The 25,884-nt window shown below is 35.5% G+C and overlaps 1 protein-coding gene across 1 annotated transcript in view; it reads left to right on the forward strand.

Moving 5' to 3' along the window:
• The first annotated feature begins 357 nt into the window (after positions 1-357).
• MFSD14A (major facilitator superfamily domain containing 14A) overlaps positions 358-25,884 on the forward strand; it is a 31,901-nt gene continuing 6,374 nt past the window's right edge. The window contains exons 1-8 of the mRNA XM_031967145.1: positions 358-1,004; positions 3,680-3,775; positions 15,512-15,574; positions 16,443-16,570; positions 17,778-17,892; positions 21,545-21,763; positions 22,317-22,430; positions 23,216-23,287. Of these exons, the coding sequence (XP_031823005.1) occupies positions 921-1,004; positions 3,680-3,775; positions 15,512-15,574; positions 16,443-16,570; positions 17,778-17,892; positions 21,545-21,763; positions 22,317-22,430; positions 23,216-23,287 (891 nt within the window). The 5' untranslated portion in view covers positions 358-920. The remainder of the gene's footprint in view (positions 1,005-3,679; positions 3,776-15,511; positions 15,575-16,442; positions 16,571-17,777; positions 17,893-21,544; positions 21,764-22,316; positions 22,431-23,215; positions 23,288-25,884) is intronic.

A 25,884-nucleotide genomic window follows, 5' to 3' on the forward strand; every position in this document is an offset into this window, starting at 1 on the left:
GTATCAGAGATAATCCTAAGTGAGAGGCAGCACCGTGAAGCGGTGTTCAAGAGCCTGTCTCAAGAAAACCTAACTTCAAGACCAACTTACTTGACATGGCAATAGGATTTATGTCGTGCTTTAAGGCACTTTGCACATACTACTTTATGGGCAAGAGAGAAGTTCTTGTTACGTACAGAAACTGAGACTGAGAGGCTCTAAATGACTTGCTCACACTTACGCGGGCAAGCAGGTGTCCCCAGAAAGATCTGAGCCGTTCCCCGATCCGTAGCCTCGTCACTGTGCCCCCTTCCCAGGCCCCTATCATTTCACGGGCCGTTTCGTGGGTCGGTGCCCCGAGAACAAGCAGGAAGATTAGGAAACCAGGTGGCTCGTGGGACATCTAGAAATAGACCATGGCAAGGAAGCTCGGGGAAGAGGAAGCCCTGCCGAGCCGGCCCTTACTGCCTGTGTGACGTTGACCCTCAGTTTCCCCATTTGTAAAGAAGTCCGTAGCGTCAGCGTCCCTTCCATCACTATCGGTGATCCTGGTTAACACTTCCACCCGGGCTTTCTCCAGTGCCTTGATCCACTCCTACTCACGCCCGCCTCCCACTTACCACCTCGGGACGGTAAAACAGAGAAAAGGAAAAACAGATTCGGGCCCTTGCGGCGGAGACTTGAGAGAAGGGGGCGGAGAGCGTAGTTTCCGAGAGATTGGGCGAATCACGTGTCCTGGAGGCGGGGCAAGATCGGGGATCGCCCGACGTGACGTAATGTGACGCGACGAAGGGCTGGAGGCGGGCCGGGCACCCAAGATGGCGGCGGTCGCCTGAGCGGCTCGGGCTTGGCTGCGGGGCTCGGACGCTGCGGGCCAAGCACTCGCAGCTCGGTCCGGCCGGGAGGGGTTCAAGCAGGCGCAGGGACTCGAGAATGGTAAAATGACTCAGGGGAAAAAGAAGAAGCGGGCTGCGAACCGAAGTATCATGCTAGCCAAGAAAATCATCATTAAGGACGGTGGCACGGTAGGTTTCTCTTTCCCCCGAGCCCCTCACCGGCTCCGCCCCGGACGGGCTGGTCCCCATCTCCACCGAGCCTCGCGGCGCGGCTCTTAACGGTCCGCGTCCTTGCTGGATCCCCGGGCCAGCGCCCCGGGGCCCCGCGCCTTTCTGGAGGCAGGCCCGACCCCGGGCCCGGAGAGACGCGGGCCGCGAAAGCGACCGCAGGCTTGCCCGCTACCGTATGCGGCGTTCCGAGGACTGCGGCCGGAGCCCGGCCCTCTCGGGGACTCCAAGCCTGCGTTCTCCGACCGCAGCTTCCGGAGCATCTTCTCGCTCTGCGCCCTTCTGGGGAGGCGGACTTGCTCTCCGCCCCTTGGTCTCGGAGTCAGAGGCGTTTTGTGGTGGTGGTGGCGGTGGCGGTGGCGGTGGTGGTTGACCTCCGCTGTAAGTGCCGCCGCCCGCCCGAGTTGGAAGGGCTCGCGGTGTGGGCCAATATGCCGGGCGAGTGGGAGCGCGGCGTCCGGGGGTGGAGGAGGAACAGCTGCTGGAGGAAGGGGCTGCTCGCTAGAAGCCCCCGGCATCACAATAGGCTTTTGCGTGGGCTTTGTTTAGGAGAATCGGGAGGGAGGCCTCTGTTAGTTGGCTGAAAAGATCTATTCATCTTCGTTTTTAAACATTGAAAATTCATCTGTGCTGGACCGGGATGGTTTTTGTTGGCCCGAGAAAGAATAGGATAGTGGACTGAAAATGCCTCTACTTTTATAAATCGTTTCCTGTAAAATGTTTACGTAATGTATGAGAGTGTATGTGTATGTATATGTTTGTCGAACTATACGTCTCTGTCGTTGTGTTTGTACACACATACATATGGGTATGGTGTGTGTGTGTATACATGCATATGTTCTCCACATGGCCTGTCAAACGAATAGGTAGCGAGCATAAGGTGTCAGGCAGTATTCATATCATATGTACCCGTGATGCACACAAACACATAAATACATGTGTAGATGTAAATGAATATAAACTTGGTTTTTAAAAAAGTGTTAGGATGCCTAGTAAATCTTCAGTGAAGATTTGTGAAGTGAAGTGAAAAAGTTAATTTTCTTAGCTCTGGGAAGTTTTGTTTGATAAGACATTTATGTAGTTTTCCTTCACTTTCCGTCTCTGAAAATTACTTAGTATAGATATTTTATATATTAGCTTCCCGAATAGGGACAAATTGAATCAGCATGTGGTCTTGTCAAGTGATTTCATAGATGAGGACATTATATTTGTCAATACAGGACAGCACCTCCTCTGTGATGAATGGCTTTTGGAGAGCTGCCTGAGCATTGAGTTAATTGATTGCCTAGGGTCGCATAACCAGTGTGTCAGAGACAGGACTTTTTAATTCAAGTCTTTCCCGGTCTGAGTTCAGATTTCTATTCACGGCAACTCACTATGCAACTCATTTCATAGGCAAATCACTTAATATAATCACTCAGTCAGTAAACATTTATTAAGTGCCTAGTATGTGCCAGGTTAAGCATTGGAGATACAAGAAGAGGAAAAAAAAAAAAAAACAAACCAGCTCCTGCCCATTTGGAACTTGCAGCCTGGGAAACAATGAAGGAGGGGACTATAAACAAATATGTACAAAAATCTATATACAGTATAAATGGGAAATAACAGAGAGGATGTCTCAGAATTAAAAAGTATTGGGAAAGGTTTCCTGGGGATGTTGAGATTTTAAATTGGTAATGACAGGAAGCCAGGGATACCAGTAGGCAGAGATGAGGGAGAGCTTTCCAGATATGGAGGACAGCTAGAGAAAACCCCCTGAGCCAGAGATGGGAGTATTTTGTTTGTGGAACAAGGAGGCCAATGTCCCTGGCTGGAAGATTACATAATAGGGAATAAGGTAAGGGGTAAGGAGACTGGAAAGGTAGGAGGAGATTAGAATATGAATGATTTTGCATGCCAAACAGGGTTTTGTATTTAACTTAAAGTGATAGGGAGCCATTAGAGGATATTGATTATAGGAAATGTATGGCCTGTGCTTTAGGAAAATCATTTTGATAACTGAATGGAAGATGATTTGGAGGGAGAAGAGACTTGAGGCAGGCAGAACATGAATAGTGCAGGGATAGAAGATGAGAGCCTGATAATTTAGAAATCATCAATGAAAAGCTAGTAATTAAAGTGAAATAATAGAGGAGAAGAGAGGAGGACCCAGTAAAGAAGTTTAACCAATTTAAGAATCTCTTTTATATACCCTTTATCATTTTCATATGGTTCAAATCACATTTCACTGAAAACTTCTGTCAGAATCACATTCCATAGTAAGCATTGGATAGAAATATATGTTAGATTTCCAAGGTAATTTATTTTTTACTATATAATATAAATGTACTAATTGGAGACCTTTTTTTAAAGTTATAGATTATTTTAAACTGACACTTAAAAATACAAAGTCTAAGAAGTTCAAATGATTTTTCAGTCCAATAGAAATCCATCAAAAAGGGCATTCATCAACTAAAAAAAAAACTTTTTATGTTGTCAACTGTTTCATTTTGAGCATTGCTTCTAATTTTAATGACCCATTCTAAATGCCCTGTAAATTTTTTAGAGAAATGTTTATGTGCTGCAAAAAATTTGATATTGATCTTGCAAGGAACTAAATGGTGATTTTTGTGCTTTGTTTTTTCTCTTTCTCATAGCCTCAAGGAATAGGTTCACCTAGTGTTTATCATGCCGTTATAGTTATCTTCTTGGAGTTTTTTGCTTGGGGATTATTGACAGCACCTACCTTAGTGGTAAGTAATTTTTGGCTCATCTTATATATCTGTTAATATGCCTACCCTTCTTTCCCTAAGGATTCAGAAAATGTTATTACTCTTTCCCAGAACTTAATTATAGTCCTTGATTCACTTCCTCCATCACCTTTCATTTCTTGCAATCAGCTTCTTTCTAGCATCTTTCATTCTTTCCCTCTTCGTTAGCTCTTTCCTAAAGATGTCTCATATCTTGCTGTCCTTTCTTTGCAACATTTGGTGGTGGTAACTTTTCCCATCTCCTTAAACCTCTAAACATTACACTATCTTGAATCTCCTTTTATTTCTGTATCTCTGTATCTCTTAGTAGTTCCTCATCTTTCTTAGATGTTACCTTTTAGTTCTTTAGTTCTTTCTACTATATTCTACATATTCTCCCTCAGCAAATTCCCTTATCTCCCTTAACTTCAGTAAATTCCCATATCTTCAAACCTGGCCTTTGTTTCACATCACTTGGTTTAATCATACAGAATCTGAGACTTGGGAGAAGACTCTCAGAGTTCATCTGTTCTAACCTTGTGCCTAAGAACTGCATTCTATAGTCTACCTTATATGTAGCCATTTAGATTTAGCCTTTGCTTCCACGTCATGAGAATATAAAAATAAAAAAATTAAGAAGTTAATACTCAATTTAAATTCACAACTTTTCATGACACAGAAAAACACATAAAATGTAATGAATTAAGTTCCTCATCAACAGTCTTTCTTCCTCAGCTCTTTCCCTCATCTTAGGCTTCTGCATGTGTGTTTATTGGTACTCAAAGATCCCAGCTTCTCAGGTCTTCAGTCTGTTTCATTTCCATGGCCTCTTCCTCAACTACACAAAGAGATGGTCACCATGGTCAACATTACTTGTGCATCCTCTATTTCCATGAAAATGAATTCTGAAATTTCTTTACCTGATCATAATTTTCTGTTATTCTATCTTTTCCTCTGCTTTATGTCTCCAACTGTATTTTTGTCTCCGTACTGAAATCCCTAGGTCCCTTGTCCTGTCAATTTAATAAATATTTATTAAGTACTTCCTATGCTCCAGGTGCTAGTTCTCATCTGAAAACCTTGTCTTGTACTTAACTAAAAAAAAAAAAAAAACTGAGGCCATTTGATAAAGACTCATTCTTCTCTCCCTCCTTGGTTTACATAGCACTCGCATAAATCTTTCATGTTTATTTCTTCTTTCTCTCCTGTCTCACATGAAAAGGTATCCCTTTTTGCCAAAACTAGCTCTGATCTCATTCCAATCCATCCTCTCCAGCATATACTTGCCTTTTGTATCATCCATATTTTTTTTCCTAATCTTTAATCTCATTTATTGACTCCTGTCCCTGTTGCCTACAATTAGAACTACATCTCCCCTTTTTCTCCCAGCCTTAAAAGAACTCTCATTGGATTTATCCCTTCCTACTAGCTATTTATCTGTATTTCATCCCCCTTCTCAGCTAAACTTCTTGAGAAAGTTCTCTACAGTTGGCATTTATACTTCCTTAACTCTCTTAAACCCTCTGCAGTCTGGCTTCCAACCTCATCATTTAACTAAAACTGCTCTCTCCTAAGTTAACAGGAATTTCTTAATTCCAAATCTAAAGGCTTTTTTTCAGTCCTCACATAGTTACCTTCTAGATACCCTCCTTACTGTTGTTCACATGTATCTCCATATTCCTTCCCTTGAGTGATCTCCCTCCTCTTTCTTTTAGTTTCCCAAACTTGAATACTGAGTTCCCTAGCTGATAATACCTTCCCTTCTGAGATTACTGTCCTTTGACTTTAGGCCAAGATGATTGCCTGAATGGAGGCAGACTGCCTAGCCCGCATGTAAGCATCCCAATAGAATCTTGCACAAGACTGAGTAATAGTAAAGAAATCCGACAAGAACGAAAGCCAAGATGTTAGAGTGATAGGAAACTCTTAACAGATTTAGAAATTCTTCAAATGGAGGAATCCAGAAAAAAATCACATTGAATCATAGAGCATTTGACAAGAAGGTCTGTGGATTTGAGGGATAATGCTGAGGCAAGAGCATTTTGACTCTTGGCATCCAGAAAGAGACAGTGTACCAAGGCAAGAAGAGGTCCTAGCTATACTAGGACAGTGTAGCAGGGACAATTGCAAATATTCATTACCTAGTTCTGGGTCACAGATCTAGGGGAGGTGAGGAAGGGACCTTTGCATGAGAGTGATTTTCTTAGGTAGAGAGGACCTGGGTGATTTATTTAGAAAGGAGGAAGTTCCTAAATCATTCATGAGCAGCAGTGGTATGATTCAGACCCCAAAGATCTCACTTCCAGCATCTAACCCAGTCTGCAAAGATAAAAACCAAGGCAGGTTTTGGGATTTGGGATTCAAGGCAGGAATCCCAAACCTGAGGGGAACCTCAGTTCTTCCACTCTAAATCAAGAGAGATTTTCACTTGGTTGATTGGTGGAATCCTCTTGTACAGATCCAAGTCTGGGGCAGGAACTTGCGAACTCAGGCCTAGGGACACTTGTAGTTATCCAGCCTCCCTTTGAGATCCTGGAATAATAGAATGTCTAGTTGCATAGGAAAGCAACAAGAAGATCATCCCAAACCTTCCCTATAGAAGTGTGGCAGAGCCTAATCCTAATATGAAGTCTGAAGTCAGAAAGTGGATTGGAAAAATGAGCACAAAAAAAGGACCCCATATATGAATGTTATGGGGTATTGTTCTGTAAGAAATGACCAGCAGGATAATTTCAGAGAGGCCTCGAGAGACTTACATGAACTGATGCTAACCAGGAGATCATTGTACACGGCAACAAAACTATACGATGATCAATTCTAATGGAAGTGGCTCTCTTCAACAACGAGATGATTCAAACCAGTCCAATTGTTCAGTAATGAAGAGAGTTTTCTACACCCAGAGAGAGAACTATGGGAAATGAGTGTAGACCACAACATAGCATTTTCATTCTTTTTATTATTGTTTGCTTGCATTTTTGTTTTCCTTCTCAGGCTTTTTTCTTCTTTCTAGATAAGATTTTTCTGGTGCAGCAAGATAACTATAAAAATATATACATATATTGGATTTAACATATACTTTAACATATTTAATATGTATTGAACTACCTGCCATCTGGGAGAGGGGTGGGGGAGAGGAAGGGAAAATTTGGAACAGAAGGTTTTGCAAGGGTCAATGCTGAAAAATTAGCCATGCATGTGTTTTGTAAATAAAAAGTTATTTAAAAAAAAAAAAAAAAAAAAAAAAGACCCCACCATAATGGACTGTTTGACAGAGATGCTCAAGATACAAATGCAAAAGACTAGAAAAAGAAAACATCTCAAAGGTTGGCCACAAACTTAGTTAACTATTCCTGAATGAAATGAAGAATTTTTTTAAAAGAGTTTAAAATAATTTTATAGATATAATGAGAACATTTGAGGTAGGAAAATTGGAAGAGATAAGAGCTATAGCAGACAGTATTGGAAAGGGACTTAATGGCTTAGCATAAGAGCTTGTCAAGCAACAAACTCCTTGAAAATTAGAATGAACCAAGTAGAATCCAATGACTTCATGAGTCAAAAAGAAATATTAAAGTCAAAAGACTAGGGGGAAAAAAAGAAAATGTAAGGTTTCTAATCACAAAAGCAATTAACTTGAAAAACAAATTGAAGTGAAAAAAAGTTAAGATAATATTAGACTATCACAGTAACCCCCCAAAAAATAAATAAGATAAAAAGAGCCCAAGAAATTTCAAGAAATCATGAAACAAAATTTCATGAGTCCCTTAGAACCAGAGGGCAAAATGAAAATATAAAGAATCCATAAGTTACGTCCTGAAAGAAACCTAAGATGAAAACTCTTTGGAGCATCGTAACCAAAATCTAGACCTTATAGTCAAAAGGAAAAAATCCTACTGCCATCTAGAAAGAAAGAAGTCAAGTTCTGAGGAACTACAGACAGGATTACACATGATTTTAGCAGCCATCATACTAAAGGAATAGAAAAATTAGAATATAATGTTCCAGAAGGCAAAGGATGTGTGCTTACAGCAAAGATTAAAACTTAACCAGCAGAACTTAATATAATAAGGGAAGGAAAGGGGAAAATGGGAAAAATGAGGGGAAAAGGGAAAAAAAAAACTTTAATGAAATTTAGGACTTCCACACGTTCTAAGGAAAATGGCAGAGCTATGGAGAAACTTCAAATTTCAAACACAAGAGGAAAGAGAAACATAAAAAGGTAAAAATGAGTGAACATTTATAAAGGACCAAACAACTAATATTTGCTTAACATGGCTAATATGGAAATAAGTTTTATATGACTTCACATGTATAATTTATATAAAATTACTTGCCTCCTCAAGGAGAGGGGAAGGAAAGATAAAGAAGAAAATTTGAAACTTAATTTTTTTTTAAATGTTAAAAATAATTTACATGTGATTGAGAAATAGTTAATGAAATAAAAATATGTTGGAGGAAAGGATAAACTACTTACATTGAAACATGGGGAAACTAAATTTAGCTAACTTTTTTATTTATTAAAGCTTTTTATTTTTAAAATATATACATGGATAATTTTTCAACATTGACTCTTGCAAAACCTTGTGTTCCAAATTTCCCCCCACCTCTCTTCCCTATATGGCAAGCAATCCAATCTGTTAAACATGTTTTTAAAAAATGTTAAATCCCAATATATGTATACATATTTATATAATTATTGTATTGCACAAGAAAAATCAAATCATAAAGAAAAAAAATGAGGAAAAAAAACAATGCAAGTAAACAACAACAAAAAGAGTGAAAATGCTATGTTGTGATCCACACTCAGTTCCCACAGTGCTCTCTCTGGATGTAGATAGCTCTCTTCATCACAAGTCTATTGGAATTAAACTCAATCATCTCATTGTTGAAGAGAGCCATGATCTTCATATAATCTTGTTAACAAACATTTACTAAGTATCTCTTGTACCAGGTGCTGTGCTTAGTCCTGGAATGCAAAAAGAAGCAAAAGGCAGTTCCTGATCTCAAGGAGCTTATAATCTAAGGGGAGAGATAAGCCTAATATATTTACAAATATATACAGAGCAAGCTATAAACAGCATAAATAGAGAAAGCTCTGAAATTAAGAGGAACTGGAAAGACTTTTTTTAGAAGGTAAAATCCTTTCACCATCAGGATTCATAAGAGGAGTTAAATTAGAATGGGATTCAAAGCTTGGAAATAGTTCTGTTATGTCCTGAAGATCTTAAGGAACGAATGGAAAGAGGGGAAGTAATATACTTAGAAGTTAGTGGGCAGAGGAAGGTTAGGGAGAATTACCTTACAGGCAGGATCTATGAGTAGACATGGACAAACGGGAGTCAGAAAGGCTTGAGTTCAACTTTGACCTCAGGCACTTAGTAGTTGGACTTTAAATCACTTCTCTGTTTGCCTCAGTTTCCTCAACTTTAAAATGAGGTTAATAACAACAGGATTTTGAGGAACAATGAGGTAATGTTCATACAGCACTTTACCACAGTGCTTGGTACATAATGAGTACTATATGAATACTTCTGCACACCACTACCACCACCACACACACACACACACACCAGTCAGGAGGGAAATAGGGAAATATAATGGAATTAGGGAGACATATTAGTTCTCAGTAGGTACAAAAATATACCTGTTTTTGTGGTGGCAAAGGATGGGAATCTGAGACATTTCTATAATTTGGAGAATGAATGAGCAAGTTATGGAATGTAAATATGATGGGATACTATTGTGCTGCTTTCAGTATGATGACCGATAAGGATTCCAGAGGACTAATGATGAATGAAACATAATAGTTACCTCCTGCTAGAGAGGTAAAGGACTCAGAATATAGAATGAGACACATATCTTTTTGGACATGGCCAATGTGAAAATTGTTTTGATTTACTTTATATATATAAATATCCAGTGTTCTAAACCTTAAAAATTCTAAGGGACTTAATCCTGGGACAGAGAAGTCCAGCCTAGGTGCCCTAAGGCAAGGCCTACTTATAGGGACTATCATACCGTGCAGTAACGGGCAGAGCCTGGTCTTGGCACAAAGCCCCAATTCAGAAAATAAAGATGGAGAATTAAGTAAATCAAAAAAAGTCGTTGCCAAATTTTTAAAAAATTGTAAATTTAGAGGAGCTTAAAAATTCAGTGGAAGAGAAAGCTTAACTTTAAATTTATTTTGGAGATACAGAGCTTCAAAGGAAAAATGGGTTTTCTATAAGGAATTCATAAATATCTAGAAGATAGGAATAAATAGATAAATATGAATGCTTAAGGAAAGAAATATAGGGAAAATAAGTAATTTAGTAAAGATAATGGTAATTAAACTAATTTTATAAGTAAAATAAATTGGTGATTATTAGTAAAGTATTAGCTTACCCAAGCAACATACTTCATGTTTGCATGCGTGCAAATCAGTATCTGCATGATGTGGCAATAAATATTACAATACTCCCCCAAGAACAGGGCTCAGGCAAAAAAAAAAAACCCAAAATAATAAATAAATAAAAATTAGAATAAAATAAAATTTTATAATAGAAAAAAGTGTAAAGTGTTTCATTTTTTAAAAAACTGACTCAAAAAGAACAAATCAAGAAGAAATCATTTTAGAATCATGGAGTTCTCCAAACGTGATTAAAAAAAAAAAAATCCTGAACATTGTATTTTAAGAAATGATAAATGAAAACTGCGAGCCAGAAGCAAAGTGAAGACAGAAAGTTTTCACCAGTCAGCATTTGAAAAGGGAAACTCCAGTGATGTTAGCCAAATCCAGAATTTCCATGTCAAAAGAAAAAATAGTTAAATCATCTGGAAAAAAAGAATTCAGCTACTAAAGAACCATAGTCATCATCACACAAGATCTGGCAGCTTTACTATAAATAAGAAACTTTGTACAGTATTTCAAAAGGTAGAATTAATATAGATATATCAAGAATAGTTTATGCTGCAAAACTGTTATCCTACTTTAAAAAACAGATTTTTAATGCAAGAGAAGGCTTTCAAGCATTTTTTGTTGAAAAGGCCAGAAATTTTCAGGAACTTTGAAATGGAAACATGATACAGCATTTGCAATTGACTTTATATAATATCCCTTCATAGCCTAAATGTCTTCAAAAGATGGAATTAAAGAAGAAAAACAGAATGTGGAAAAACAGAAAATGTGGGGTGGATTGATTCTCTTATGAGAATTTTAAGAAAATGAGGGTATAAAAACAATAATACTGATTTTCAAGAACAAGGAAGAGGGTAAAATTTGCTATTTCTCCTAATTGAGATATTTCAAAGGAATATACAAACATGGAAAAGGAAATGAACATTACATGAACCTCATTCATTGGAAACAAAACAAGGAAGATTAAATACATGTATACAGACTGCTTGGGGTAGAAATGTATTAACTTCAACTTGAAACAAGTGACGGATGCTTTAAGAAAAACCAAGGGCGTTAATTAGCATGCAAAAATGTACTTGGCCCTTGAAGTTATTTAAAGTGCTGGTTTTCTGATGTTCACCTTTTCATTTCACCAATGGCTTAAGAGATGACTAAGTTGAAGGTAACTGAACAGGCCTCAAACCTGTTGGCACATGGTGCACTTGGAGCCTGGTCAGATATCAAAGAAACTGTGTGCATCCAGTGCATCCTAGATCATCTAGTGTGGATTTTTGTCTTGTCACTGGAATTTAAATGACTGTGGAAGAGACTGACACTTAGTGCAACTCTGCCTTTCTTAAATCCAATTCGTGTTCAAGTCTTCAGCCATCATTAATTCACCCCAACATCACTTCCAAAATAAAAGATGACCACCACAGAACATCCCCATTAGACTGTGACAGTAGGGACAATCCTTTTTTTTTTTTTTTTTTTTTTTTTTTTTTTTTTAATGTCTCCAGTGCTTTGTATGGAATCTGGCATATAGTAGGTACTTAATAATTGCTAGTTGACTAACAGGGAATAGTTGCAGACAGAATAAACTTCCTTATCTTGAAAGGGAAATGAAAAAAAGGTACTAGAAATTAAAGGGGAGGAGGGGGAGTCATCCTAAATTGAGGACTAGCAGAATAAATTGTCACACAAATGTAAAGTGAACAAAAAGAGACACAAGAAATAGGGGATCATTAAACATTTTTTAAATGAACAAAAAGAAAAGTTCAGAAGGAAGCGCAGAAAAGCAGGATAGTTCTGAAAGAAATATATAATGTACTTTTTTTTTTTTTTTAAGATTCAATTTCTTAGACAGTCCTTTTTTCTGTGAATATGGAAATGATTCTTGGCTTTTGGTGTTTAAATTCTGAAAAAAAAATTTTTTTAAATAAAAGATTACTTTCCATTTATTCTGTTTATGGGTTTTATTGTGCCTAGTTATTTACTTGTCTCCCCCATTATAATAAAAATTTCTTCATTGTGAAGATAGTTTTCACCTTTTTATCTCTAGCACTGAACTATAGTGCTTGGCAAATAGAAATTACTTAATAAATGTTTGTGGATTGATTTAAGGTAGTCATAATTTAGGGTAGTATTTGAATTTTTCTATTTCCTGCTTTTTATTATTTCAGACTCAATTGAATTAGATAAGGTTGGAACTGTTGTAATTATCAGTTATCTATCTATATGGTTATTCTACGTACATTCTGTATAATTAGAGGACATAGATTGCAGACTGACTTTGTTGACATCACAGATTAATCTGTAAGACAGGAAATTGTGTGAAGCTCAGAAATACCATGACTTACCCTTGATATCACATTGCTAATAAGTGTTAGACATTTTGGACTCTAATCTTCTGGCTCCAAATTCAGCTCTGTTTAGTATGTCAGGCTACTTTTCATTCTTCTGTGTTCATATAAAAAAGGTAAAACAGTTAAGCATAATATTTCTTTTGTTTCCCCCCATTAATAATACCTCTTATTTTCAAAATACATGCAAAGATAGTTTTCAACATTCACCTTGTGTTCCAAATTTTTCTTCCTCCCATAGACATCAAGTAATCCAATATATTAAACATGTCCACTTCTTCTACACATATTTCCACATTTATCAAAGCATAATATTTCTAATAGAATATTTAATTTGAGCTGATCTATGATTCCATTTTTAAGACTTCTTACATTAAAATATTTTTGCATTGATTAGGCTATTTTTTAAAACTGAAGATGTTTTATACTTTGGATAAAAGATATTAAAGAAACATTTGTGTTTATTGCTAAAATATATTAATGTAAAATGCTCTAAGTAGATTAGGACAAGTATATTTAAAGTGGTATAGTGACATTAATCAGTTTTCCAGTTGGAGTCACAGATTTATTTAAATTTTATTAGAAGAAATTTAAGTTAATTATTAAAAGAAAAATTTTCCCAATATATTTTAATTTCATTGAATTTTTCCCAATACATGTTAAAAAATTCTTAACATTCATTTTTTAAAATTTTGAATTCTAAATTCTCTTCCTCCTTCCTCCCTCTTGATAAGCAACCAATATGATACCAGTGATACCTGTGAAGTCATATAAAACATTTCCACATTGACCATGTTGCAAAAGAAAACACTAAAAAAATAACTAAAAGAAAGTAAAGGAAATATATTTCAATTTGCACTCAGAATTCATTTTTTTCATGGGTCCTTTGGAATTGTCTTGGATCAGCATAGCAAAGTTTTTCACAGTTGGTTATCACCCAAGGATTTTTCTTTTAAGCATTGAAATTTGATCCTGCAGAAGCTAATGAACTCCTAGAGTTCACAGAATCACTGAATCTGAATTGGAAGGAACCTTAAGAGAATACTTATTATCTACATAAGGGGAAAAAAATGTCTACAATATATTGACAAATGACATTTTTTCCTCTTCCCCCTCCCAAAAGGATAAACATTACTTTTTGAGATGGCATATTCTATTTTTTTATAGATAAGATTATTATGGAATTTTCTCATATAACAACTTCAAACTTAGTTTTTTACATCTATCTATTGCTTTTAGCTCTACAATTTGGGGCCAAGCAAAACAAATCCAATCCCCCTTTCATGTGTAGGATAGGAGTCATAATTTTTTTTAATAAGTTGGGCTGTTGCTTTATGAAGTTGGAAATACCATTTTCTTCCCTATTTTAAAGCATTGGTACATCATAGGCACTTAATGATACATTGAAATATGCCATTCTGCAACTTAGTTCTTAATTATTGGTCCAAATTGACTATGTCTAACCCCTTTCTTATATGATAAACCTTCAAATACTTGAGAATAGCTATCATGTATTAATATTAAAATTTTCGATATTCAATCAACCTTCAATTCCAATACTCATTAAGCATTTATTAAGAATTTATGTCAGACATTGTGCTCAAGTTCTTGGGATACAAAGAAAGGCAAAATATCAAAGAATTCTTATTGTGATGGGAGAGCTAACATGCAAAAAAATGCAGAGAAGAGATATTTAGATTAATACACACATATGTATACATAGAAGGGGTCCTACACTGGTATGTGTGTGGGGTGGAGGGGAGAGAAAGAGAAAGAAAGAGAATCTCAGGGGTAAAGCAGTAATTATGAGGGAACCTAGGACAGGCCTTTTGCAAAGATGGGATTTTTGCGGAGTCTTAAAGGAGGGCAAGGAATTTAGAAAGTGGAGGCAAGGAGGGAGACCATTGTAGGTGTCTGGGACAGCCAGTAAAAGACAGTTAGAAGATGGGGATGTTTGTTAGTAGCAAGAAGCAGGTCCTTGTTGTATTGTAAAGTTCATGGAAAGAAGAAGGAGTCCGGTTGTGCAGTACTTTAAAATCCAAACAGCATTTTACATTTGACCCTAAATGTAATAGGGAGTCTCTAATTTATTGAATGGAGGGGCAGGAGAGAGTGGGGCAATATGGTTAGGCCAGCATTATAGAAAACTGCATGGAGGACTAAGTACAGAGAAACTGCCCAAGGCAAGGAGATGGTTCTAGCATGAGGAGATGTATAAGGACCCCTCTGGGGATGATGACTCTGGGTTGAAGAAAGAATATGTAAAAGAGGTGTGATGAGGCTAGAAATGCCAAGATCTGACAACAGATTGTCTCCTTCAGTTTAGCTTAATTGTCTTTTATAAATTGACAGTCACCAAGCACTAATCGAGCATCTATTATGATGTTTTGGGCACTGTGCAAGGTAGTAGGGCTACAAAGACAAATGAAACCATCTAGAGCTCACATTTTATCAGGGAAGTCAATATGTTTATAAATAAATATATTAATAAACATACAAAGTAAAATTCTTTGTCCTGGATAGGTGCTTGAACTTGTATCTGAAAAAGACTTACCGTCTAAGGTACCACTTGAGCAGAATTTATTAGTTTTCAATTAAATAAATGGTTATGTAATAAATTCATTAATGTTCTACAATAAATCATTCATGGAATTGTGTGGATACAAATTTATATTAGATACTGCTTGAGTGCAAAGGAAGATAGAAAAGTAAATAAAACAAGTACCTTCCCTCCAGGAACTGGAATTAATGTAAAAAATTTTTATGTGAATTCCATGGCATAACTTTTTTTTTTTTTTTTTTTTTTTTTTTTTTAGGCAAGGCAGTTAAGTGACTTGTTTCCTTAGGGTCACGTTGCTATTATGTGTCTAGTATTTGAGGCTAGATTTGAATTCAAGTCTTCCTGATTCCAATGCGGTGTTCTATCCACTATACTACCTAGCTGCTCCATCATATATCTTTTAATGGTGTTTATAATAATAAAATGTTAATGTTTTCTAGGTATTACATGAAACCTTCCCTAAACATACATTTCTAATGAATGGCCTCATTCAAGGAGTAAAAGTAAGATTGATTTTTTTTTTATTCATATAAACACAAGTTCACACAAAGAATTATAAGCATTTATATAAGCAATTTTAAATGTTACTTTATTTTTCTTAATTTTTTTGTAGCAAACTGGTATTTGGTGAATTGTATAATTTCTTATAGAGTATATTTTTTGTATCTATGGTATAGTTTTTATAACAGATAATATAATTCCTCTTGCAGTATATTCACCTTTGAAATTTGCCATTTAATGAAGAATACTGCATTTTTTTATTTGTAAGCAATTTTCTAGAGATTTTTTTTAAATAAAGAGATTAAGAATATAGAAGTAGAAACAAAAAGAATTCTATGATCTTTGCTGTTGACCTTTGTATTGCAAAGATTTATCAATGATGCACACTCTTTATCCTTCTAGGTTAAATTTGATGGTCACTTAGAAATATGAAGTGCAGTAACATCTTTTAATGTGCCATTTCGCATAGAATTGATCACAGTGATAATCTTTCATGACTAAGAATTCAGCTAGGTGGTTTTGTTTGGTTGACTCTCTTAAGTCCTTCAGATGATTTTATGTTGTTATTGTGTGAACTATATCCTTTCTTCCAGCATTTTGATGGAAAATGGAGATTATGTTCACTGATCTTTATAAAGTTGTATTTCAAAATCAAAAGCTTTGATTTTTTTTCTTAGTCTTAATAATATTGAAGTTTCAATATGTTGTTTCAAATGTGTTCATGAAATGTAATGTTTCTCTGGAAGATAGTAATTGTAAACTTGTCAAATTGGATGTGATATTAATTATTTACATTATGTATGGCATAATATTTTTATGTAAGATGACTATATGAATTTGTGAAAATTCATTTTTAAAAAATTGTTTTAGGGATTATTGTCATTCCTCAGTGCCCCTCTTATTGGTGCTCTCTCTGATGTTTGGGGTCGAAAATCCTTCTTGCTGCTAACAGTATTTTTCACATGTGCACCCATTCCATTAATGAAGATCAGCCCTTGGTAAGTAAAGATAAGGTTTTATCAGCTAAATACGACTTTCTCTTCTCTCTCTCCTATTTTTAAACCTGTGAGGTTAGAATTTTCTCCCTAGCATAAATTTGCCATTGATATTTATAAAAAGACTTTGAGAAGGTATAGTAATCAGGCCATGAATCAAAAAAATTTAAAACTGGACATGATCTCACGTTACATGATCTTCAATACTTCCATTCTATAGATGAAGAGAATTAGGTCTAGAGAGTTTAAGTGATTTATCTAAGCTTACTACTACTTGGCAGATCCTAAGTTAGGTGTCCTCTGACCCTTTGCTTTTTCACTTCACTGAAACTTTGCATATTGTAGCACAGGTGATGTTTAAGTTATTGAAAATTGAAACTTCAGTGGGTATCTCATCCTGAATTAATCATAAATGTGAAGTGGACCTACCTTTAAAGTAGAAAGTAAAATTCTCTGGAAGTGTACAGAGACAGACAAGAAAAAGCCTTTTAAGTGGAATGACTACTCTGAAAGTTTTATTATAACATTGCATCTATACAGGAATCTTTTAAAACTGGAGACATCAGTATTATAATAGGAATTTCTTATAATGTAGTTCCTTATTATTATCCCTAGTTGACGCTGGAACAGCTATGTTTAATAAGTTAAAGTTTAGTTATTTGGAGTTTGTTTTTTTTTAATCCTTTCAGAATGCTCTTTGGTAATTTTAATGTCTTCCTGTTTTACTCAGATGTTCCATCCTAACAGATTTCTTCTAATTCTGTTGGTTTAGGCATAATTGAGAAAGTAACAGGTAACTTGTTGAATAGCACTATGTAGTTACAAAATAAATGTTGGCTAGCATGTTACTTAGTTTATTTCTTGTTAGGTGAAGTGGCAAATATAGTAAAAAGTGCAGAAGCTCTTTTTTATTTTAATAAATGTCTATAAGGGTTATAAAAAGATCATCAGTAGTTTGTCCTAGTATCTTATGAAATAGTCATCTCATTAATTCAGGCTTCTTTTTATCAAGTGGGCTTTAGCTCTTTTTTTTTTTTTTTTTTTTTAAGAGCCATTTATGAAAGTTAAATTTTTGGAAACAGGATTAAGTTAGTAAGTAGCTCTAATAAGACATTTATTATTTGAATTCTGCCATCTTTACTCTGAGTCACTTGTAGAACTTTTGGAGGAAATTTTTAATTGTCCTAACCTGTTGGTTATCTACTTCTAGGTGGTACTTTGCTGTTATCTCAGTTTCTGGCGTTTTTGCTGTGACTTTCTCAGTGGTATTTGCATATGTGGCAGATATAACTCAAGAACATGAAAGAAGCATGGCTTATGGGCTGGTAGGTGTATTATTTACTAATATCCGTGAAAGATGTCCTTTTTCTTCAAGCATTATACAACATACTGCAGAAGCAACCCTGTCTTACCACTAATTGGCCTTGAACTATTACTTCACATTTTATTTTATTTTATTTTTTCAAGCTTTCAAAGTGCTAATTTATTGTACTGTGAATTTCATAAGGGAGAGGAAAATGAGAAATCAGCAAATAAAACTTAGAAATTCTTGGAACTAATTTTTGATCCTTGCTCATCTCTGAAAGTTACCAAAGAAACTAAACAAGCCTTACATTTTTTTTTTTTATATTAAAGCTTTTTATTTACAAAGCATATGAATAGGTAATTTTTCCAACATTGACCTTGCATAATCTTTTGTTGCAAATTTTCCTCTCCTTCCCTCTACTTCCTCCCCAGCTGGCAGGTAATCCAATTCATGTTAAATATGTTGAAATACATGTTAGATCCTATATATATATATTTATACAGTTATCTTGCTGCACAAGAAAAATCAGATCAAGAAGGAAGAAAAAGAAAAACTGAGAAAGAAAATACAATGCAAGCAAATAACAACAGAGAAAGTGAGAATGCTATGTTGTGTTCCACACTCTATTCCCACAGTTCTCTCTGTATGTGTAGATGGCTCTCTTCATCACTGTACAGTTGGAACTGGTTTGAGTCATCTCATTGTTGTTGAGAGCCATTTATATCAGAATTGATCATATAATCTTGTTGTTGCTGTGTATAGTGATCTCCTGGTTCTGCTCATTTTACTCAGCATCAGTTCATGTAAGTCTCTCCAAGCCTTTCTGAAGTCATCCTGCTGGTCATTTCTTACAGAACAGCAGTATCCCATAGCATTCATATACCATAATTTATTCAGCCATTCCACAATTGAGGAGCATCCATTCAGTTTCCAGTTATTTGTTAATACAAAAAGGGCTGCCACAAACATTTTTGGACATATGAGTCTTTTGCCCTTCTTTAAGATCTCTTTGGGATATAAGCCCAGTAGAAACACTGCTGGATCAAAGGGTATGCACACTTTGATAACTTTTTTTAAATAGCTTTTTATTGACAGAACATATACATGGGTAATTTTTCAACATTGACCCTTGCAATTACTTCTGTTCCAACTTTTCCATTCCTTCCCTCCACGCCCTCCCCCAGATGGCAGGCAGTTTAACATGTTAAAGTATATCTTAAATACATATTTATACAGTTCTCTTGTTGCACAAGAAAAATCTGCTTTAGAAAGACAAAAAATAACCTGGGAAGAAAAACAAAAATGCAAGCACTCCACATTCATTTCAGAGTGTTCTTTCTCTGGATATAGCTGGTTTTGTTCATCATTGATCAGTTGGAACTGAATTGGAGCCTCTTATTGCCGAAGATAGCCACTTCCCAATTTGATAACTTTTTGAGCACAGTTCCAAATTGCTCTCCAGAATGGTTGGATCTGTTCACAATGCCACAAACAATGAATTAGTGTCTCAGTTTTCCCACATTCCCTCCAACATTCATCATTATCTTTTCCTGCCATTTTAGCCAATATGACAGGTGTGTAGTGGTATCTCAAGGAAGTGGAAATTAAGACAACTCTGATCAATAAGTGATTTGGAATACCTTTTCATGTGGCTACAAATAGTTTCAATTTCTGCAACTGAAAATTGTCTGTTCATATCCTTTGACCATTTATCAATTGGAGAATGCAAGCCTAACATTTTTAACCACTAGAAAAAATGGAAATATTAATGCCTATTTTCCTTTTGCAAACATTGTAAGCATCATTCTGTTTGATTCTCAATGCCAGTTCGTGTTCTAACAAGTCAATAGCATAAAAGTGAAATTTCATCTGATTTGATCGATGCCTTTTCAAAATCCTCATGTTTTCAGTTTGTTAACATTTCTAAATGAACCTGATTAATAAACCCAAATCAAATTTTTTCTTGCTTCAGATCATACCCATAGGTTTGCCTTTTCATTTAAGAAAGAAAACAGTACACTTCAAGAACTGCAAAATGTATGCTGGAAATATTACAGAGTATCCTCTTTAGATGGCATGGATAGGAACTGGACTTATGATTTCACTGACATAGGGATTCCACAGTGAAGACAATCCTTCTACAAGTGCAAGTCAGCACCTTCTCTTTAAAGATTAAGAGTTTTAGAAAGCTCCTTGGAGCAATGTACATTTTAAAGAGGAAAAAAAGGCAAATAACCACTATCTAAGTCAAAGCTCTTACTTTGAGAAACAATTCATGTCAGATGAAAAAAAAATTCATAAGACTGTCTGACTTTCAAAAGTGGGTGATGGGAGTGTCAGGTGAGAGGAGTATATTCAGGATGATACAAAGGTGAAATCAACAAACCGTGGTAACAGATTAAATATGAAAGGTGAGAAATCTGGATGACTCCTAGATTTTGAGCTATCATTTAGAGGATGATATGGCCTTTTTACAGTAATAGAGAAAGGAAGTGGCAGGAAGCTTTTCGGGGTGGGGAAGTTACTGAGTTTGATTTTAGGCATGTTGAATTTAATATGCTTGTTGGAGTTCAAGATGTGTGTAAGGCAGTTGGAGATGCAAGATTTGAGATCAGTAGACTTCAAATGGGGCAAAAAAAAAGGGAGCTGAGGAGATCACCAACAGAAATAGTATAGAAAGATAAGTAGGGTGAGAAACACCTATGTCCTCTAGAAGAGGATCTAGCAAAGAAGACAGAGAAAAAACCATCAGATAGGTAGAAGAACAGGAAAGAGGTATGTGCTGAAAATCTAGAGAGGAAAAAACTGTCAAGGGGGAGTGATCTATCATGCCAAAGACTGTAGAAAGGTTGAGAATGAAGATAGAGAAAAAGCCTATGTTTTCTAAAGATTTTTAAAAGGGAACCATATTGAGGATACATTAAATATAGGAGGCATTTGGAGGAGAAAGAACAATTAATACAAAAAAAGAGGTAAAGAGGGATTAAAAGACATTAGTAGTTATATTTGTAAAGACAATGAGGCAGATGTGAGAGATTTCTCATTTAGATCAGACTTATGACAAAGATATTTTGTAATATGTATCCTAAAGAGGCAATGAAAAAAGGATTAGGGGGACTTAGTATACTTTTAAAACCTTGTTTCATGTCAGCTGGTTCTTATAGTTCTATATTTGGCTTCATAGTAAAATATATCACAAGATCAAGTGTCTGTGGAATCTCTTTTCCTCCATTGATGAAGGCCATAAATCTGTTAATTTGGTAGATTGCCTTTAGTAACCTAAGATTCAGAGAGATCTATGAATTTCTGGCCCAGAGAGAAATGTCCAAAATGTCATAATCCCAAGCCTTTCCCCTCAGACATTTCCTTATCCCCAGATAATTTGAGATAATGTTAAAAAGAATCTTAAGAAAAAAAATCATAATATGTTAAACTATCCAAAGCTAGAATTGCCGTTTTCTTAATTCCAGGTCCAACATTATTCTCTGTATTACCTATTTTTAGAGAAATCAAAAGTGCTTTTGTTAATATGTTCCACAAAAGCAAACTTTTTTTTTTTTTTTTTTTTAAGTAGTACAACATTTTATCTATGGTAGTGTACATTTAACAGGTTATATTTCTCCTATCTTCCTATGTGAGATTTCCTCAGATTTGCTCTTTATTTCTTTCAGGTTTCAGCAACTTTTGCTGCAAGTTTAGTAACTAGTCCTGCGATTGGTGCCTACCTTGGACGAGCATATGGGGACAGCTTAGTGGTGGTCCTCGCTACAGCCATAGCTTTGCTAGATATCTGTTTTATTCTTGTTGCTGTGCCAGAATCATTGCCAGAAAAGATGAGGCCAGCATCTTGGGGAGCACCCATTTCTTGGGAACAGGCAGATCCTTTTGCAGTAAGTTACTTATAAAATTATTTGTACTTCCTCCTCTTGGCCCTCCTCCCCCCAAAAATGGTGAATTGCATAGATTTTAGTGTTTTTTTTTTTTAAGTTCTGAGGTCCCCCAACTGAGTAATTATTTATTATTCAACTAGTCAGACATATCTGTGATCCCACTGATTTGGAAGTTTCCTTAAGCCATGTAGATTGTATCCTTATTCATGTCTGCTTATCCTCTGTGACACTTGTCTAGTATAAGTTTACCAAAAAGTATTTACCTAACATGCTGGAGGACTTCATCATTTTTTCCTAACAGCTTGAGGATACCAGCATGCTCTGGTTCTTTTAGCTCTTATTTGTCATCAATATTATTTTTGTTTTAAAAAATATACTTATCTAAATAATAAAGCAAAGAATATGCAGAATTACCAGATGCACTGAAGTACATTTTTGTAAAAAAAAACAAACCAAAAAACCAAAATTCTGCTAAATCTTATCATTATTACATATTAAGATTAACTGATTACTTTTGGTTTAAGATCTTATAGTTGTCTCTTTCTTGTTCTAGTCCTTAAAGAAAGTGGGCCAAGATCCTGTAGTGCTGCTAATTTGCATAACAGTTTTTCTCTCTTACCTACCGGAGGCAGGCCAATATTCCAGCTTCTTTCTATATCTCAGACAGGTAAATAGTCAATTTTGCCAAAATAGTATTTTCTTCTTTGTGCAACCATAAATATTTGATATTTAATCACTACCAAAGAGTTATTTTCCAGAGGGATGCATTTCTTCCCTGCTGTGGAGCTGCTTTTAGTTATAATAGCAATACTAGTTTTTATAGATAGAATTTTGTCAAGCTAATACCGTTTGATCATTTTTCATATTTCCTTTTGCAAAATGGAGATATAGTTTTCTATATGTAAAGATGTTAGTAATCTTTTCCAGAAGGATTTGGGCTTTCATGGTCCTCCTTCCTTTGCCCTTTCTTTGGTGTTATTTGGTACAGTAAACCATTTATATATACTTGTCCAGTTCCTTTGTAACTGGTGTCAGATATTTGAGAGATATCTGGTTAGGAATAAAAAAAATGTTTTGTCTTTTATAGAGTTTAAGTGGAGAATTCTAGCCTTATATAGCAGGATACTTATCTTTACTTGTTAGGTAAAATTGATCAAAAGTGCCTCTTCTGAAGTAATTTACACTTGTTTTCTCCATATCTTATAATATATTACTGGTATCCACTAATTTCTCAAAGAAATTATTTCTTATTAAATTAGTCATTATTAGAAGGTGCATTGACTATTTCAGACCTATAAGATATTCTTTCAGCTCAAAAAACATTTTATTGAATGCCTACTATGTGCTAGACACTATTTTAGCAGTTTCTTCTACAATATAGTATTTCTTATGCTATGAACTATGTTGCACTATTTTTAAAAATCTATTAATATAAGCTTTTTAAAACTCTAGATAATGAGATTTTCACCTGAAAGTGTTGCAGCCTTTATAGCTGTCCTTGGGATTCTTTCCATTATTGCACAGGTGAGTCCTACTTTCAAATGAAACTTCAAATTGACCCTCAGATGTTATGCTTTTTGAACTATCCAGCAGCAGGATGCTAAAACACTAATTGTGTCAAAGGTAGTGAGGAGTAGTGTGAATGGAGTCAGGGAGATTTGTATTTAAGTTACTTAGTCTCTCTGATCCAGTTTCTTCATCTGTAAAATAAGAGGATTGGACTATATGTTCTCTTGAGACTCTTTCCAGCTCTACATCTATGATTCTTGATCACCAAGGGAACCTTCTAGGGAAAAAAGTATTTTAACTACTTGTTTAAAGGAATTATTTTTGTTTTAAAATATACTACTTTTAAATTGCCCAAAATGGTTGGAGAGAGGGGAAAAGATTCCTTTAAAAAGCAAGGTAATTGAATTTGAAAAGCCCCACCTTGGGTTTTCTTAAAATTATAGACATTAAGTGTCATTAAGTGATTCTTATGGGGTATATAACATATGCGTATGATAGAGAAAAGCAGAGTTATGTGCTTTTGTTTCATACAGTTGATTGACCTGATCTAGAAGTGGACAATATATTTCTGTCAGTGTCTCCTCTTATCATTGAAGAGGAAAATAAAATCTCAGGACAAGGAACATAGTTTGGTGTTTTTCCTCTTGAATTCAAATAACAGTTCAACTGTAGTAGAATATGTCTTGCTTTGTTAGCTTTAATTTTACTTGAATAAGGTTTTGCCTTTATTGGTAGAGATTAAAAATTCAAAGGCCTAAAATTTACTGTCTTACCTGGATGCCTGTAGTTAACAGGAATGGTCAAATTTAAAATCTAATCCTAGTGACCAATTGAAAAATGACAGTCCTTGTTTTGGCTCCTAAGAAAGTTGCAAGTTAAATCAGAGTAAGTTGTCAGGAGCCTCAGAGCTCATCTCTACCCTTGTGCATTTGTAGGAATGGAATCCTCCTATAGCATAGCTGATAAATAGAGCACAAATGGATGAACTCATTTATCTTAGCCAACTTTTTCTACTTGTAAATGTTTCAGGTTGTTAGAAAGTCTTTTCCTCATATTGAGCAGACTCTGCTTTTTTGCGGTTTAAAGTCATAGACTTTAGACTTGATAAGATTCCCAGATATTTCAAATATGAGAACCTTTTTAACAGCACTTAATATTAGTATGTATTGTTTAGAAAACACATATTAAGGCTTGTATGAATTCAGTACTGTTTCTGAATTAATTTGCATTTGATTAATGATAATAGCATCTATGTATATAAATATATATACAAAAAATGACATTTCTATTCAATTGATGCAGAATAATAGCATTTATTTAGCACTTTGAGGTTTATGAAGCATTTTGATCATTATGCACAACCACTATGTGAAAGCAATGTTCTCATCTTTATTTTACAGATGAGAAAATAGAGAAAGATTATGTAACTTGACTAGGTCACATAGGTAGCATGATATAAGCTGGATTCTTCTTGACACCAAATTCTATGCTTTTATCCATTCCAACTCCTAGCTACTATTGATATGTTTATTTTTGAGTTCACAGACATCTTGCAGTAATTGATTACTCTGGGGATTTCTAGCTCAAAGCTTGGAAACTATCTATCTGATCAATCCTCTACATTTTACAGAGCAGCAAACTGAGCTCCAGTTAGATTAAGTGATTTGCCCAGGGTCACCCAAGTGATAGAACCAGCCTTTGATTTACGCTCATTAACCCCTCCCTTATTACTCAATCTGTCTTTTTGTACTTGTAAGTAGTTGTCCACCTACCCCTTACTCCCATTCCTATCTCTTCTTCAGTTTTTCTCCTTTGAGTTAGATGTATCCATTTTCTTTGACAGATTGTGGGCTTCCATGCTTTCCAATCCCAGTTGCTTACCTGGATGTGTTCAGGTTTTCAGTGTTCTTCCTAAACTTTTGTTAAGAATACCTGGTGTGATGGAGGAACAATAAATAATTTGGAAGACATTCTTTTTATGACCTGGGCCCAGGCTTCCTCTTCAGTAAAGGAAGAGAGGCTCTAAGGCCTTAATCATTTCTAAATCCTATCAACATATATGAAATCCCCCCCCCTTTTTTTTTTTTCCACTTTTCAGTTAAGAACATTTCCTCCCTGTTCTACATCTTGGAGTTATTGTAATATGTTAAAGTGCTTTATATCATGTAAAGTTTTACAACATAAAGTTATTACAAATATTCATTTTGCGATTTAACTTTAAAATGTTTAGTAAAATCTCTGATTAAAATAGTTAAAAATTAGAACAGCTAGGTGGCACAGTGGATAGAACACCAGCCCTGAAGTCAGGAGGACCTTCAAATTTGGCTTTAAACACTTAACACGTCCTAGCTGTGTGACCCTGGACAAGTTGCCTCAGGGGAAAAACTAAAAGTTAAAAATTACAAAATTGTGACCTTGCATTTTATGTGGCCATTTCAGTATATATTGAGCCATTTTCCATTATTTTAATGCAGGCTTTTTTTAACCTCCACTTCTCTAGGCCAGCTTTTTATTCAGTAGACTATGTAGGTTTGAGTCTTGACTTAGAGGGCAGTGGACCATAATCTATGCAATAGCATAGCAAATCTGAAACACATAATTGTTCAGCTTTC

Source organism: Sarcophilus harrisii, chromosome 4 (genome assembly GCF_902635505.1).
Source record: "Sarcophilus harrisii chromosome 4, mSarHar1.11, whole genome shotgun sequence".
NCBI lineage: Eukaryota > Metazoa > Chordata > Mammalia > Dasyuromorphia > Dasyuridae > Sarcophilus > Sarcophilus harrisii.